A 15,192-nucleotide genomic window follows, 5' to 3' on the forward strand; every position below is an offset into this window, starting at 1 on the left:
GACCTAATAGCTAACACCTCCTGGCAACTAAACCATGGCCTCAGGTGCCACATCCAAGCCTCCTCTGAACACCTGAGAGCTGCTTTTACAGCTTCTCTCTAAAGGCAGCCCCCAGAGCACCACCCCCTGAGGGCTGAGAGCAAGAACCACAGCACTGGTTGGGGTGGGAAAGGCCTCATCCAGTCCAACCATCAGCCCAGCACCACCAGGGCCATCAAACCACGGCCCCAAGCTGCCTGCACACCTCCAGGGATGGGGGAATTCCACCACCCCCCTGGGCAGCCTGTGCCAATCTTTGCAGCAAAGGAATTGTTCCTCATCTCCAACCTAACCCTCCCCTGGCACAGCTCCCCAGCTGCATCCTACAGCACATCAGCAGCCAGAGACACATGAGAGGGCTGTGGCTGCCCCCTCCCTGGAGGTGTTCCAGGCCAGGCTGGATGAGGCCCTGAGCAGCCTGTGCTGGTGGGAGGTGTCCCTGCCCGTGGCAGGGGGGTTGGAACTGGCTGAGCTTCGAGATCCCTTCCAAGCCAACCCCTTCCATGAATCTCTGAACCTCTAAGAGGTTTGTCCTGGGGACATCAACCTGGAGCTGGTCTTGCCAGCCCCTTCTCTGCACTGACCTTCCTAAGGCTCTGCTCAGGAGATCCTCAGTGGATTCCTTCTGGAAAGATGGGACAGAAATCCTTCCCTGCCACCTCTCACAGTCTACTCTCAGTGGCATGGATGGACTGCAGCCAGCAACCACCAAGTCCTGCTGCTTGCCAGCCTCTTTCTGCTGGCCCATTTCCAACCCAGGACCATTTCATCTCTCCTATAAATCACAGAATCAGACAATTGTCAGGGTTGGAAGGGACCTCAAGGATCAGCCAGTTCCTTCCCACCAGGATCAGGTTGCCCAGAGCCACATCCAGCCTGGCCTTAAAAACCTCCAGGGCTGAGGCTTCCACCACCTCCCTGGGCAGCCTGTGCCAGGCTCTCACCACCCTCCTGGGGAAGAGCTTCTTCCTGACATCCAATCTGCATCTCCCCTCCTCCAGCTTGGATCCATTCCCCCCCAGTCTTACCACAACCCAACATCCTCAAAAGTCCCTCCCCAGCTTTCCTGCAGCCCCCTTCAGATTCTGGAAGGCCACAACAAGGTCTCCTGAGAGCCTTCTCTTCCCCCAGACGGAACACCACCAACTCTCTCAGCCTGTGCTCACAGCAGAGCTGCTCCAGCCCTCTGCTCATCCTCGGCTGGACAAGAAGCCTGACACAGCCCAAGCTGTGCAGCTGATTTGCTTCTCTCTGCACCCTGAACCCAACAAGAGCCTTCTGGGGCAGGCAGGGTGTCCAGAAGTGAGCTCACAGGTTGGTACCTGCCCAGCACTCACCTGGATGAAGAGCCAGGAGGTGACCAGGGCCAGGCTGCTGTACTGCCCGTTGAAGCGGTAGTGGTAAGCGTAGAAGGCAAAGTGGTACAGGTAGAAGAACCTGGGCAGGGAAGCCATCAAGATCAGCACAGCTCAGTGGACAGGACAAAGAGAAGTCTTCCTCCTCCTCCTGACTCTGTCCTGAGCTGGGGATTCTGGGCAGGAGGGGGCAGAACCCCATGGATAGGTCATCAGAACCTTGCTGCCAGCAGATCCTCCCCGGGGCGATCACAAAGGGCGAGGGAGGGAGGGAGGAGAGCCAGGGTGGAAGGCACTGAGCTCTGGGACACACAGCACAGCTCCCCAGGGGCCACAGAGAAGCTCCCAGGAGCGGAGCTCTCCTGCCTGTGAGGGGCTGGAATGGGATCTGAGCAGCCAGCTCCCACCAGGGAATGGGGGACAGAGAGGAGGAGGACCCCAGGCAGCTCCTACCTGAGCCAGTGCCTCTTGCTGGTGTTGGTGTGGCAGCAGATGGCATCGTACTGGTCAGCCAGCCACACGATCAGGATGATGTAGAAAGCAGTGGTGGTGTCATTGAAGAACTCTGACATGATGGCCTCCATGCCTGGGGGACAGAGGGGCTGTGACACAAGCCAGCTGTGGGGCCCCCAGAGAGGGCTGCCCAAGGGGCACGGGCTCAGAGCTGGGGCTGGCAGCACCCAGCAGGGACCAGGGCAGGGGAAATTCCCTCTGGGGGACACAGCAGCTGCTGCCTGCAGCCCCCTCGTGGGCCAGAGCAAGGTCAGGCTTGGGGAGGGATGTGCCTGGGTTTTTCCAGTTGAAGTGGTGCACCAGAGGAAAGGTGAACCTGAAAGCAGCTGAAGGCACAAAGCTGCAGCCTCTGGGACTTCCAAAAGGCTTTTGCAGGGGAGCCAGAAGGACAATGCAGCTCACTGTGACATCACAGCCCAGAGCCTTCCACCTTGTGATGGGCTTGGGGCAGAGCAGGGAGTGACACTTCCCCCAGCTCCCAGAGGGCCCTGCTGCACACACACAGCAGCCACCTGCAGTGTCCTTACCTACTAGAGCCAGGATGACAGTGAGCAGAGGAGCTGCAGGGAAGGCAATGGTCATGTTCATCTCCAGCATCTGCAGCAGGTCAACTGCCAGAAAGGAAAAAGGCAAAGTGGAGCTGGGGCAATGTGCAGTGAAGCCCCCAGCCCAAGCCCACTGCCCCCCTGGTGCTCACCAAGAGACAGAAGAGCTCTGGCAGGGAGGGCCCAGGGGGATGGGTTCTCTGTGCAGCCACACACAGGAGGCTGCACAGCAGCAGCACTCAGGAGCACACAGAGGACATGCAGGGTCCTGCACCTGGGGCACAACAACCCCAGGCAGTGCTCTGGGCTTGGGGTAGAGTGGCTGGAAGCTGCCCAGCAGATAAGGACCTGGGGGTGTTGGTTGGCAGAGGGCAGATTGTGAGGCAGGGGGTGCCCAGGTGGCCAAGAAGGGCACCAGCAGCCTGGCCTGGATCAGCAAGAGTGTGGCCAGCAGGGCTAGGGCAGGGATCACACCTCAAGCAATGGCTTCAGTTCTGACCCCCTCCCTCCAAGGCCATTGAGGGCTGGAACAGGGCCAGAGAAGGGCAATGAAGCTGGGGAAGGGTCTGGAGAGCAGATCTGGGGAGGAGCAGCTGGGGGAGCTGGGGGGGTTCAGCCTGGGGAAGAGGAGGCTGAGGGGAGACCTCATTGCTCTCTGCAGCTCCCTCAGAGGAGGCTGCAGTGAGCTGGGGGTTGGGCTCTTCTCCCAAGGCTCAGGTGATAGGAGAGGAAATGGCCTGGAATTGTGCCAGGGGAGGCTTAGGTTGGAGAGGAGGAACAATTTCTGTGCTGCCAGAGTGGTCAGGGACTGGCACAGGCTGCCCAGGGGGGTGGTGGAGTCCCCATGCCTGGAGGTGTTCCAAGACATGTGTGGCCATGGCACTTGGGGCCATGGTGGGGTTGGGTTGATGTTGGACTGGATGGTCTGAGAGAGCTTCTCCAAGCCACCCCAGGCCCTGCTGTGCTCTGCTGCAGCAGGCAGTGCCCACTGCACCAGGCAGTGCCCACTGCACCCCAGGCCCCTCAGAAGGATCCTTACCAATGAAGACAAAGATCTGGTGGTGGGAGTAGCGCAGCAGCATGGAGACAGAGAGGGTCTGAAAGAGGAGAAGAGAAGCCAGAGTCAGAGCCTAAGGGTCCAGGGAGCCACTGTGGGACTCAGGTCAGGGCAGCAGAGGCTTGGGCAGGCAAGCCTGGACCTGCAGTGCTGCTCAGCAGGCTGCAGACAGCCCGTGGCTGGGAGCTGGAGCTGTGCAGACCATTTCCCAAAGAGCAATTAGAGCTTCACAAACAGCAATTAATCTTGGTGTTATTGCAGTGAAAGAGGCACTTGGTGAAGAGACCCACTCAGAATGTTTGAGCAGGGGCCAAACCAAACAGCAGCAGAGCTGGAACTGGGACTTCTTCCCCACCCCTGTCTATGCTGCTGACATCTCTCCCACAGCAGCCACTTCCTCCTCCCTCACCGTGGGACTGGCCAAGGAGCTGCCCCAGGAGGTGAGGCATGGGGGAAGGCAGCCAGGGCTGCTGAGCCAGGCTCAGCTATCACTGGGGATCCTGCCTAACCCTGGCCTGGAATCACCTCGTCTCACACAGCCACAGGAGACTCAGCTCTGCCTCCATCTCTCCTGGCAGTTACTGAGGCCTGCTCTTAAAGGTCTCAGAGGACAAACTTCTGCACCCTCTGCTGTGCTGTAACCACAGAGAGAGGCTCTCCAACACCCAGCTGCCTTCTGCCAGCAAAGCCATGGCTTCATCCCACTCCAGCTCCTCTTTGGGTGACTCCAAGAGCCCTCACTGCACACAAAGCAGAGCCTTGGCCCTTATCAGCTTCCCTCTGAGAGCAGATAAGAGCTCTGCCCTGTGGGCTCACATCAAGGACACACTGCCCAGCACCTGGCCCAGCAGTGCCCAGGCTCCTCCTGACTTACAAAGATGACCATGATGACAAAGGCTGCCAGGTAGGAGGTCCTGGCCATCCACATGCTGACGAAGCGATAGTGCTCCCCCGAGACCACGTTGCGAAGGAAGCCTGCAGGGCACAAACACAGGGGCTGGGGGCTGGCACCCAGAGCAGAGCCTGCCCAGCAGCTGGCACCCTGAGGGCAGAGCTGGCCCAGGGGCTGGGGGCTGGCACCCAGAGCAGAGCCTGCCCAGCAGCTGGCACCCTGAGGGCAGAGCTGGCCCAGGGGCAGGCACCCCGGGGGCAGAGCCCAAAGTTCTCAGGCCAGGATCTCCAGCAGATCCTTGGCACCAGCTGCTCAGGGCAGCACTTTCCTGCTCTGCAGTGCCAGGAGGTGACAGAGAGCAGGGTTTGCAGCCCCCCCCTGCCCTGCTGCTGGTGTTGCCTTGTCCTTGACAAGAACATCTCTCTGTTAATGCAGGGAACTGCTCCCTGTGCTGAGCTCCAGCAAGAGGCAGAAGATGCTCTTCAAGCATCCACTAGGGAAGGAGAACAAAGCCCACCACACCCCCCAGGGCCAGCCAAACCCCAGGCACCAGGTCTGTGCTGCTGGAAGGGGCTGCCCCAAGCCTCACCTTTGTTTTCCTCATTCTCAGCCAGAGCTTTGACACTGGACATCAGGATGTCGTCGTAGCCCAGGAACTCATCCAGCAGCAGGCGACTGAACCTGTCCCCAAAGCACTGATCCCTGGTGGGGTCTGAGGAGGAGACACAACAACCACTCAGCTGCTTGGCCCCTGCAGCCACCCAGCCAGCAGGGCAAGCCCAGGGGCTGCTCAACAGGTGCAGATGGCCCCAAGCTGGGGGCAGGAGTTGATCTGTTAGAGGGCAGGAGAGCTCTGCAGAGGGACCTTGCCAGGCTGGGCAGAGGCCAAGGGCAGGAGACTGAACACAGCCAAGTGCCAGGGGCTGCACATTGGCCACAGCAACCCCAGGCAGGGCTGCAGGCTGGGGGCAGAGTGGTTGGAGAGCAGCCAGGCAGAGAGGGACCTGGGGGTAGTGGTTGATAGTAGGCTGAACAGGAGCCAGCAGTGTGCCCAGGGGGCCAAGAAGTGCCAATGGCATCCTGGCCAGGAACAGTGTGGCCAGCAGGAGCCACAGGGTTCTGGGGAGATTCAAAGGTTAGGTTGGGACTGACACTGCTGGGGGTGTGGGGGGGTGTCCCCACACCAACACCTCCCCATGCCCAGGCACTGCTGAAGGCTGTGGAGTGCCACCTTGTGAAGCTGGCTCTGCACACACTGACAGCTGGGAGATGAAGCAGAGCTAAGCATGGACACAAACCTCTCTCTCAGTACAACCCTGGGATGATCCTGAAGGGATTTGTTTAGGTGAACTGCACCAACCCACCCAGGTCAGGACACAGACACTCATGATGCAAACTGCCTGTAGCCTGCACAGGGCCACTGGGCCATGCCCCAGCCCAGCTGCACTGCAGCTGATGAAGTAATTAATACAGCTTAAGCCAAACTGCTGCACTAACAACTCACTGCAGACTCATTACCTTCACAGGCATGAGGAGGTTTGAGACTCTGCTCCTGACAGGGGCAGGTTTTGATGGAGCAGGAGAAGAGGACACTGCTCCAGGAGAACCTTTCCTGCCCTCACAGGGGCAGCAGGGATGCTGAGCCAGGGCAGATCTGCTCAGCACCATCCCTGACACAGGCAGGTTTCCTGCTCTAACCCTGTGCTGCTGCTCCAAGCTGAGCCTCCAACCTCCAGCACTCAGAGAGAGCACTGTGCTGGAGGCAAGAGCAGGGCTGGCTGGAGCAGGCTGCACCACCTCAGACCACTCCTCTCGGGGAGGTGCGACCTGCTCCAGCGCTGCTGCTGGCTCCGGGGAGCAGCTCTGCTGGGTGGCAAACCAGCGCCATCAGCTGTCACCAGGAGTCTCCACAGCACCAGAGAGCAGTGGGGCTGTCTCTGCAGGGCCCTTCCCACCCTTCCTTCCCTCACACTCACCCAGGGTCACCACCATGACCGGGATGCTGAGGCGCTGCCGAGTGCTCTGCGACAGGCGCAGGAAGCCGTACTCCAGCGAGTACTCCACGATGTACTCCTCCTGTGGCCACACTGCAGGGCAGGGAGAGGGCAAGAGAGACTCAGCAGCAGGGTATGAAAGCAGGAACAGCCCCCTCTGATTCCCCCCCCTCTCCCTCCCTCCTGTCACACTCTGGAAGGGAGGGGCAGCTGCAGGCAGCAGCTCCCTTCAGCCAGAACCGAACCGGGAAGAGGAAGCTGGGGAAGGGTCTGGAGAAGAGGGCTGGGGAGGAGAGGCTGAGGGAGCTGAGGCTGGAGAGGAGGAGGCTGAGGGGAGACCTCACTGCTCTCTATGAAAAGAGGTTGCAGTGAGGTGGGGGTTGGGCTCTTCTCCCTAGGCTCAGGTGATAGAAGGAGAGGCAATGGCCTGGAATTGTGCCAGGGGAGGTTTAGGTTGGAGAGGAGGAACAACTTCTGTGCTGCCAGAGTGGTCAGGGAGGTGGTGGAGTCCCCATCCCTGGAGGTGTGCAAGAAACCTGTGGCCATGGCACTGGGGGCCATGGTTTAGTGGCCATGGTGGGGTTGGGCTGATGGTTGGACTCTTAGAGGGCTTCTCCAACCCCTTCTCTGAAGGATCAGCTGATAGAAGGAGAGGAGCTGGCCTGAAACTGTGCCAGGGGAGGCTGAGGTTGGAGAGGAGGAACAATTTCTTTGCTGCCAGAGTGGTCAGGGCTTGGCACAGGCTGCCCAGGGAGGTGGTGGAGTCTCCATCCCTGGAGGTGTTTAGGAAGAGCCTGGATGAGGCACTTGGTGCCATGGTTTAGTTGATTAGATGGTGCTGGGTGATAAATTGGACTGGATGATCTCAAAGGTCTTCTCCAACCTGGTTCACTCTATTCCAAGATGACCTTTGAGGGTCCCTGGGACCCTCCTGCCCTGCAGCCAGGCAGCGCTGACCCAAGCCCTCCCATCGCTGCTCTGAGCCCACTTCTACTGCAAGCACCCATGGGCAGGCTTGGTTGGAACTGGGATGATCCTGAAGGTCCCTTCCCACCCAGCCCTTTCTGTGCACCTGGGGCAGGCAGCACAGCCTGGCCTTGGTTTCTTTCCTCTTCTGTTTCCATTGCAAAACCACCTGGAAGGCTCCGGCGGAAAGGGAGCCTTGAAACCTGGCCTGGGGCACAGCATCTGCCCAGGCTGAAACACTCTGCCCAAGCATCAAAACTGGGGTGCTGGGGGCAGGAGAAACCTTGGCCAGCTCAAGAATCAGGGGGATGAGGGAGTGGGGGGGGGAGACCCCACTGGAGGAGCTGAGCTCTTTCCCACCCACGGTTCCCTCCCACCCCAGGGCTGGATCCTCTCCAGGCACTCAGAACACAGCCCAGGCTCAGCTCTGCACAATGTGGCTCTGCCAGAACTCCAGCAGCTTATTAATGACAGAGGAGGTAGTGCACCAAAAATACTTCCTCCTGGAGCCTCAGGTTGAGGCCTGGATCAGCAGCAAACAAAACCACCCCAGAGCCACCCAGCAGAATGCTCCCTGTCACGAACCCTCCAACCCAGGCCTCCCAAGGAGCAAAGCAAAATGCAGGTGAAAACCACCCCACACCAGGCAAATGGAGCAAGAACCCAGTGTGCACCTCCCTCTTTTAAAGGCAGAGGTTTCCTTCCCACTTAAAAAAAAACAGTGTTCCAGCCCTGGAATTCCTTTTAAGTAACACAAAGCCACTAAAACCTCCCTCTGGAGCTCAGGAGGACAAGAGCAGCTTGAGTGGTGGGGGGGAGAAGGGGAGGGCTGGGGCAGGAGGCTGGGGGGGAGAAGGGGAGGGCTGGGGCAGGAGGGGAGAAGGGGAGGGCTGGGCCAGGAGGGGAGAAGGGGAGGGCTGGGCCAGGAGGGGAGAAGGGGAGGGCTGGGCCAGGAGGGGAGAAGGGGAGGGCTGGGCCAGGAGGGGAGAAGGGGAGGGCTGGGCCAGGAGGCTGGGGGGGAGAAGGGGAGGGCTGGGCCAGGAGGCTGGGGGGGAGAAGGGGAGGGCTGGGCCAGGAGGCTGGGGGGGAGAAGGGGAGGGCTGGGCCAGGAGGCTGGGGGGGAGAAGGGGAGGGCTGGGCCAGGAGGCTGGGGGGGAGAAGGGGAGGGCTGGGCCAGGAGGCTGGGGGGGAGAAGGGGAGGGCTGGGCCAGGAGGCTGGGGGGGAGAAGGGGAGGGCTGGGCCAGGAGGCTGGGGGGGAGAAGGGGAGGGCTGGGCCAGGAGGCTGGGGGGGAGAAGGGGAGGGCTGGGCCAGGAGGCTGGGGGGGAGAAGGGGAGGGCTGGGCCAGGAGGCTGGGGGGGAGAAGGGGAGGGCTGGGCCAGGAGGCTGGGGGGGAGAAGGGGAGGGCTGGGCCAGGAGGCTGGGGGGGAGAAGGGGAGGGCTGGGCCAGGAGGCTGGGGGGGAGAAGGGGAGGGCTGGGCCAGGAGGCTGTCCTGAGCCCTGAGGAGCAGCAGAGCTGCATCTCACCATCACCAAAAGTTGCTCAGTGGCTTTTTTGGCCATGGGAATGTGCTGCCCAGGGAGGTGGTGGAGTCACCATCCCTGGAGGTGTTTAGGCAGAGCCTGGATGGGGTGCTTGGTGCCATGGTTTAGTTGATCAGATGGTGTTGGGTGATAGGTTGGACTTGATGATCTCAAAGGCCTCTTCCAACCTGGTTAATTCTATTCTGGGATTAAGGAACTGTTCTGAGCTCTGGTGTTGAGGCAGGGACCCCAAAACACAGCCCCAAACCCTGTGAGCTCCAGGAGCTGTCAGTGCAGCCCTGAAGAGCTGCTCAGAAGAGGGAGGTTCACACCCCCAAAGATCTGGCACCAATCACTACCAAAATCTGACACCAGACCAAGAGGCTTCAGCACATAGAATGGGTTGGGTGGGAAGGGACCTTCAAGAGCATTCAGCTCCAACCCCCTGCCATGGGCAGGGACACCTCCCCCCAGCCCAGCTTGCTCAGGGCCTCATCCATCCTGGCCTTCAACACCTCCAGGGAGGGGGCATCCATGATCTCCCTGGGCAACCTGTGCCAGTCTCTCCCCACCCTCACTCTGAAGAATTTCTTCCTCACCTCCAGGCTCAATCTCTCCTCTCCCAGCTCGAAGCCATTGTCCCATCACACCAAGCCCTTGTGAAACATCTCAGAGCCCAGAGGACCCCCAGCTCCCATCCTCCCCTCCCAGCCAGAACAACAGGTGTTGGAAAGAGGGCAGCCACAACCTCCCTGGACAACCCCTTTCAGCAGCAGGCTGTCACAGGGGGAGGCCTCCTTGTGGCTCTGCTGGGAGTGCAGAGAAGGTTAACCACAGCCAGAAGCATCGCGGGGTGTAGGGGCTGGGGAGACAGTTGGGGTTACTGTGCAGGGGCCTGGAAGGGCCAGAAGGAAGGAGACATGCAGGGAAGATGCAGGGGGGAGGAGGAGGAGGGGGAGGGAGCACAGGTGGAGGTGTGAAGTTTCTTTACCTGCTCTGGCTAGCATCTCAAACTCGGACACAGTCTCCCGCAGGGGCTGCATACCTTTCGCGGCTGCTTCGCCCAAGGCCAGCTCCTGGCTCTCGTTGCGGGGCAGAGCCTCGCTGCTGCTCACCCTGGATGGCTTCAGGAACACCTTGGGCTCGATATCCAGCTCAAACTGCCACAACAGCAGGACAGGGAAAGACAGCTTAGCATCACAGAGGGGTCTGGCCCAGAAGGGACCTCCAAAAGTCATCCAGTCCGACCCCCCCGCCCCCAGCAGCCGGCAGGGAGGTTGCAGCCAGCTGGGGGTTGGTCTCCTCTCCCAGGCATCCAGTGCCAGAACAAGAGGACACAGGCTCAAGCTGTGCCAGGGGAGGGTCAGGCTGGATGTCAGGAAGAAGTTCCTCACAGAAAGAGAGATTAGCCATGGGAATGTGCTGCCCAGGGAGGTGGTGGAGTCCCCATCCCTGCAGGTGTCTAGGAAGAGACTGGATGGGGTGCTTGGTGCCATGGTTGAGTTGATTGGATGGTGCTGGGTGATAGGTTGGACTGGATGACCTTGAAGGTCTTTTCCAACCTGGTCTATTCTATTCTATCCTATCCTAACACCTTGGCACCAGGCCTGCAGCTGCACCTGGACCTATGGCAGCAAGGCTAAACTAGGCAGGACTGGGAGGGACCCTGCCAAACCCAGCCAAGCTGTGCTGATGGCAGCCAGGCCTTGAGGACTCCTCTGTGGCACAGGGCTGAAGCTTGGACAAGCTGTGCCAGGGGAGGTTTAGGCTGGATGTCAGGAAGAAGTTCTTCCCAGCAAGAGAGATTGGCCATTGGGATGTGCTGCCCAGGGAGGTGGGGGAGTCCCCATCCCTGGAGGTGTTTAGGAAGAGCCTGGATGAGGCACTTGGTGCCATGGTTGAGTTGATCAGATGGTGTTGGGCAATAGGTTGGACTCAATCTCAGAGGTCTTTTCCAACCTATTCTATCCTCAACTAGTTCAGGTTGCCCAGGGCCTTGCCAAGCCTGACCCTGAGTATCTCCAGGGAAGAGGCCTCAGCCACCTCCCTGGGCAACCTCCAAATCCTGAGCCTTCTGTGCTTCCCCTCTGCCCCCCCCAGAGAAGGTCTCCACCACCACAGGAGGACAAAAGGTCACTGTTCAGGCTTGGCTTTGGGTTAAATCACCAGAGGCTAATGTGGAGATCAAGGGCCTGCAGGTGACCCAGGGATCACAGGGGGACTGTGGCACACCTGAGGCCAACAAACTGTTTCTCCCCAACCTGAGAGGTTCACAGATGGCATCGGGTTGGAAGGGACCCTCAAAGGGCAGCTTGTCCAAGCCCCTTGCAGGCAGCAGGGACACCTCCAACTAGAGCAGGCTGCCCAGGGACACAGCCAGGCTGACCTTGATTGTCTCCAGGGATAGAGCCTCAACCACCTCCCTGGGCAACCTGTTCCAGTGTCTCCCTCACCTTCGTTGAGCAGAGCTTCCTCCTGATGTCCAACCTGACTCTGCCCTGCTCCGGTTGCAAACCGCTGCTCCTCGTCCTATCCCCACAGCCCCTTCTGCACAGTCCCTCCCCAGCCTTCCAGACACCAAAATGCAGCTCTAAGGTCTCCCTGCAGCCTTCTCTTCTCCAGGCTGAACTCTCCCTCAGCCTGTCCCCACCTCTGGTGACCTCCAAACCCCAGCCTCCCACCTCCCGTCCCCACGGGGCGGCGGCGGCGAACTCCTCCTCACCTTGATGGAGCTGTTTTCAAACATATCCACAGTCATCTCCTCCTCTTCCTCCTCCTCTTCCTCAGCTGGGGATTCCACCACCAGGCCTGGGAACTTCTCCCCCCCACAGAACTGCAGGAAGATGGGGGCTCTGCTGGAGTTGCGCTGGATCTCCACCCGCAGGATGCCGTCGCGGGGCCACTTGTCCCGCACGTGCTCCAGGCAGTTGATGGGCGAGCGGGAGAAGGCGATGTGGATGTAGGCCAGGATGAAGAGCACGAAGAGAGCCTGCAAGCAGCAGCAAAACCCAGCACAGACCATCAGCACAGCTGCCCTCAGGCCCTCCTCCGTGGGAGGGACGCCTGGATGAAGGGATTCCATCCCGCGGTGGGCCGAGGGGGAAGGGACCTTAGAGGTCGGCCGGTTCCAACCCCCCTGCCACAGGCAGGGACACCTCCCACCAGCCCAGGCTGCTCAGGGCCTCATCCAGCCTGGCCTTCAACACCTCCAGGCAGGGGGCAGCCACAGCCTCCCTGGGCAGCCTGTGCCAGGCTCTCCCCACCCTCACTCTAAAAGAATTCCTTCCTCCTCTCCACTCTCCATCTCCCCTCTCCCAGCTCAAAGCCATTGTCCCTCGTCCTTGCCAGAAGTCCCTCCTCAGCTCTCCTGCAGGCCCTTCAGGTGCTAGAAAGCTGCTCTAAAGTCTCCCTGGAGCCTTCTCTTCTCCAGACAGAACAAGCCCAACTCTCTGCCTGTCCCCCCAGGGGAAGTTCTCCAGCCTCTGATCATCTCTGTGGCCTCCTCTGGACACTCTCTGGCAGTTCCAGCTCCTCGTGTTGGGAGCCCCAGGACTGGATGCAGTGCTGCAGGTGGGGTAAGTGGATTAGAGTTTTAACCTCCCCAACCCTGCAGCAGCAAAGCAGCAGCCCAGGCTCAGGCAGTTTCACCACTGGCTCATCAGGGGAACACACCAAAGACTGCAGCAGGAGCAACCTCCTCCTGTTCAGGAGAGCAGAGCTGCCACCAGCACCCACACAGTGCCCTGCTGCCCAAGCCCCAGGCCCTGCCAGCCAACCCTGTCCCCACAACAGCTGCAACTGGAGGTGCCAGCAAGGCACGTGGGAGCAAGTGGAAAAGCAAGTTGTGGCTTTCAGCCAGTGCCCCCTCAGCAGAAAGGGTCAAAGCCCAACTTGACAGAGGCAGAGCAGGGCAAACCTCACCAAAAGGCAACCCAGCACGAGCCAAAGGCATGGCAGAGCCACCAGCTCCATGGGCAGGTCCACCACTCACCACCAGCATCCCCCTGGAGCATCAGCACACAGCATCAGCACACCCCTGCCCCACCTCCCTCCAAGCAGGAGCTTTTAAAGCCACACCAGAAGAAAAGGGACTAATGCAATCCCTCCCCTGTGGCAAGGCTGGCACCAGGCTGCCCAACGCTGTCCAAAGTTCACGGCTGCAAGGTCTGAGGAAGGTTGGGGCTGCCACAAGAGGGACAGTTGAGTTTCAGGCCACTTTCCAACCACCTTAAGATGCTCCTTGCTAATGAAATGTGTCCCTGCCACACACTGCTCTTGACCTATTTGGGAAAGATAAGCAGGCTGGTAAACACCAGCTGCAGAGGAGCTGCATGGGAAGGTAAATCAGAAACAGCTCCCCTGGCGCTGCAGGAGCCAAGAGCTGCTTCAGGACCACGGTCTGCGACTTCACCTCCCACCAGCACCTTCCCATGGCCAAGCTGGAGCCCACCTGACTGCAAAGCTCTCTGCAGATGCCCAGAGAATGCTCTGACTTCCTCAGGAGTGCTCTGAGCAAAAGCAGACGGCAGCAAGAACCAGCACCAGCCTCACTGCCACCACTGTTCCCATGCCAGCCTCCCTGTCCTCCCCAGCCCAGCTACCCAACAGGGAAAGGAAAGAGAGAGAGATCTCAAACCCCTGAACATGTCCTGGGTGGGAAGAAAATGTGCAGCATGAGACAATCTGTCCTGAAAGTCTTCTTGCTCTGAGTGGCTGAAGTTCAGCATCTCAGCACAGCTGGGGCTGTTGTCACCTGTGGCAAGCTCTTCCCACCCTGCTTCCCTTGGCTCTCTTTTCCTGTACCAGTGCATGGCTGGGCTTGATGATCTTAGAGGCCTTTCCCAGCTGAAACAATTCCATGATTCTATGCAAGACAAAAGCCCTCATGGCCCCACCACTGGGCCTCACCCACACCAGCCCAGCTGCCCACAAAGCTGGCTCAGCCCTTTCCCTTTTAGGATAGGACAGGATAAGATAGAATTAACCAGGTTGGAAAAGACCTTTGAGATCATCAAGTCCAACCTCTCACCCAACACCATCTGATCAACTCAACCATGGCACCAAGCACCCCATCCAGGCTCTTCCTAAACCCCTCCAGGGACAGGGACTCCACCACCTCCCTGGGCAGCACATCCCAATGGCCAATCTCTCTAAGAACTTCTTCCTAACACCCAGACCTGGGTACCAGAGCTCTGGTGGGGTGGGGAGAGACCATCAGGACTGTCCCCAGAGCAAAGCAGCTCAAGCAAGCTCAGCAGGCAGCTGGGGGGGGTCGGTAGCTCATGCACAGAGCCAAGTTTTTGGGGTGGGGGTCATAAAGAAGTTTCTGCTTTCAGGCCCAGCTGCAGGCTGCCAGGAGTGCCTGCTCCTCCCCGTGAAGTGCCTCTCACCTTGAGGAGGACGAAGAACTCGAAGACACGGCGGAAGGAGGGTGGGAAGAGGCGAGCGTAGGTCACTGCCATCTTGAAGAAGAGCGCATGGAAAAGGCGATCGCGCACGTTGATCAAGGGGTTCTGGTTGAGGTTGGGATTGCGGACGCCCCGGTTGTTCCCCCCGGCAGCACCCCCGCCCCCGTTGTTGTTGGCCGGGTGGTGGTTGTTGCCGTTCGGCTGGTTCTCGGACATCCTGACGCCTGCGGCCGGGAGCCGAAGGGCGCTGGCGGTGCTGAGCTGAGCCGCAGGAACGAGCTCGGGGCCGGGCGGCCGCGCCGGAGGGAATGCGGGGCGAGGGTCAAGTGGAAGCTGCTGGGTGCGGTGACCGGGCCGCCGTCCCGTTCTCCTCCGGGCTGGTCTCCCGGGGCCCGGCCCGGCCTCCTGCGAGCAGACGGGAGCGGGTTAGGCCTGGCGAGGTCCAGGCCAGCCTCCGGGATTCAGCGGGCCGCTGCCTCGACGGGGCCCCGGAGCGGCGCTGGCCGAGCAGACCCAGAGGGGACGCGGCTCCTGCGCCGGCCCCGCGGCCATGGAGGGGCCGTCGGCGGGGCGGCCCGGAGCGCAGCGGGCGGCTCGGTTCTGTCGGTGCGGCGCGGCCCAGTCCCGGTGCCGTCCCCTCAGCGCCCCACCGCCATCTTCCTCCGCCGGCACCGGCGGAAATGCGCCTGCGCCAGCGCCGCAGGGCACGCCGGGACGGCGGAGGACGAGGGGCCCTCCCCGCCATGCAAAGTACGGTCCCTCCCGCCATGCATCGCGCTCAGACCTCACAATATCCGCGAAAACAAGCAGAATACTACTAAATATATAATTTTGGTACAAAACCTGAAGAGTTATCTTAGGAGAAAGCACAATTTTGTGAGGGAGAGGGATGAAGAACTT

The 15,192-nt window shown here is 60.2% G+C and overlaps 1 protein-coding gene across 1 annotated transcript; it reads right to left on the reverse strand.

Moving 5' to 3' along the window:
• Window positions 1–1,843: 1,843 nt before the first annotated feature.
• On the reverse strand, window positions 1,844–14,901 carry TMEM259 (transmembrane protein 259). Its single transcript, XM_054175494.1, has 9 exons — window positions 14,275–14,901; window positions 11,607–11,873; window positions 9,876–10,044; window positions 6,378–6,488; window positions 4,991–5,113; window positions 4,384–4,484; window positions 3,492–3,549; window positions 2,435–2,518; window positions 1,844–1,980 (listed from the first exon to the last, which is right to left on the reverse strand). Exons 1-9 carry the CDS (start codon window positions 14,506–14,508, stop codon window positions 1,844–1,846), a joined length of 1,284 nt encoding a protein of 427 aa, XP_054031469.1. The 5' UTR covers window positions 14,509–14,901.
• Between the last annotated feature and the right edge of the window lie 291 nt (window positions 14,902–15,192).

The sequence above is a fragment of the Dryobates pubescens genome, chromosome 31, assembly GCF_014839835.1.
Source record: "Dryobates pubescens isolate bDryPub1 chromosome 31, bDryPub1.pri, whole genome shotgun sequence".
Lineage (NCBI taxonomy): Eukaryota > Metazoa > Chordata > Aves > Piciformes > Picidae > Dryobates > Dryobates pubescens.

Coding starts and splice junctions, on each gene's coding strand:
- TMEM259 (XM_054175494.1), bottom strand. CDS start 14,508: ATGTCCGAGAACCAGCCGAACGGCAACAACCACCACCCGGCCAACAAC. Junction 6,489..9,875: donor TGAGATGCTAGCCAGAGCAG/GTAAAGAAACTT, acceptor CCTGCCCTGCAG/TGTGGCCACAGGAGGAGTAC. Junction 2,519..3,491: donor CCAGATCTTTGTCTTCATTG/GTAAGGATCCTT, acceptor CCTTTCTGGCAG/TTGACCTGCTGCAGATGCTG.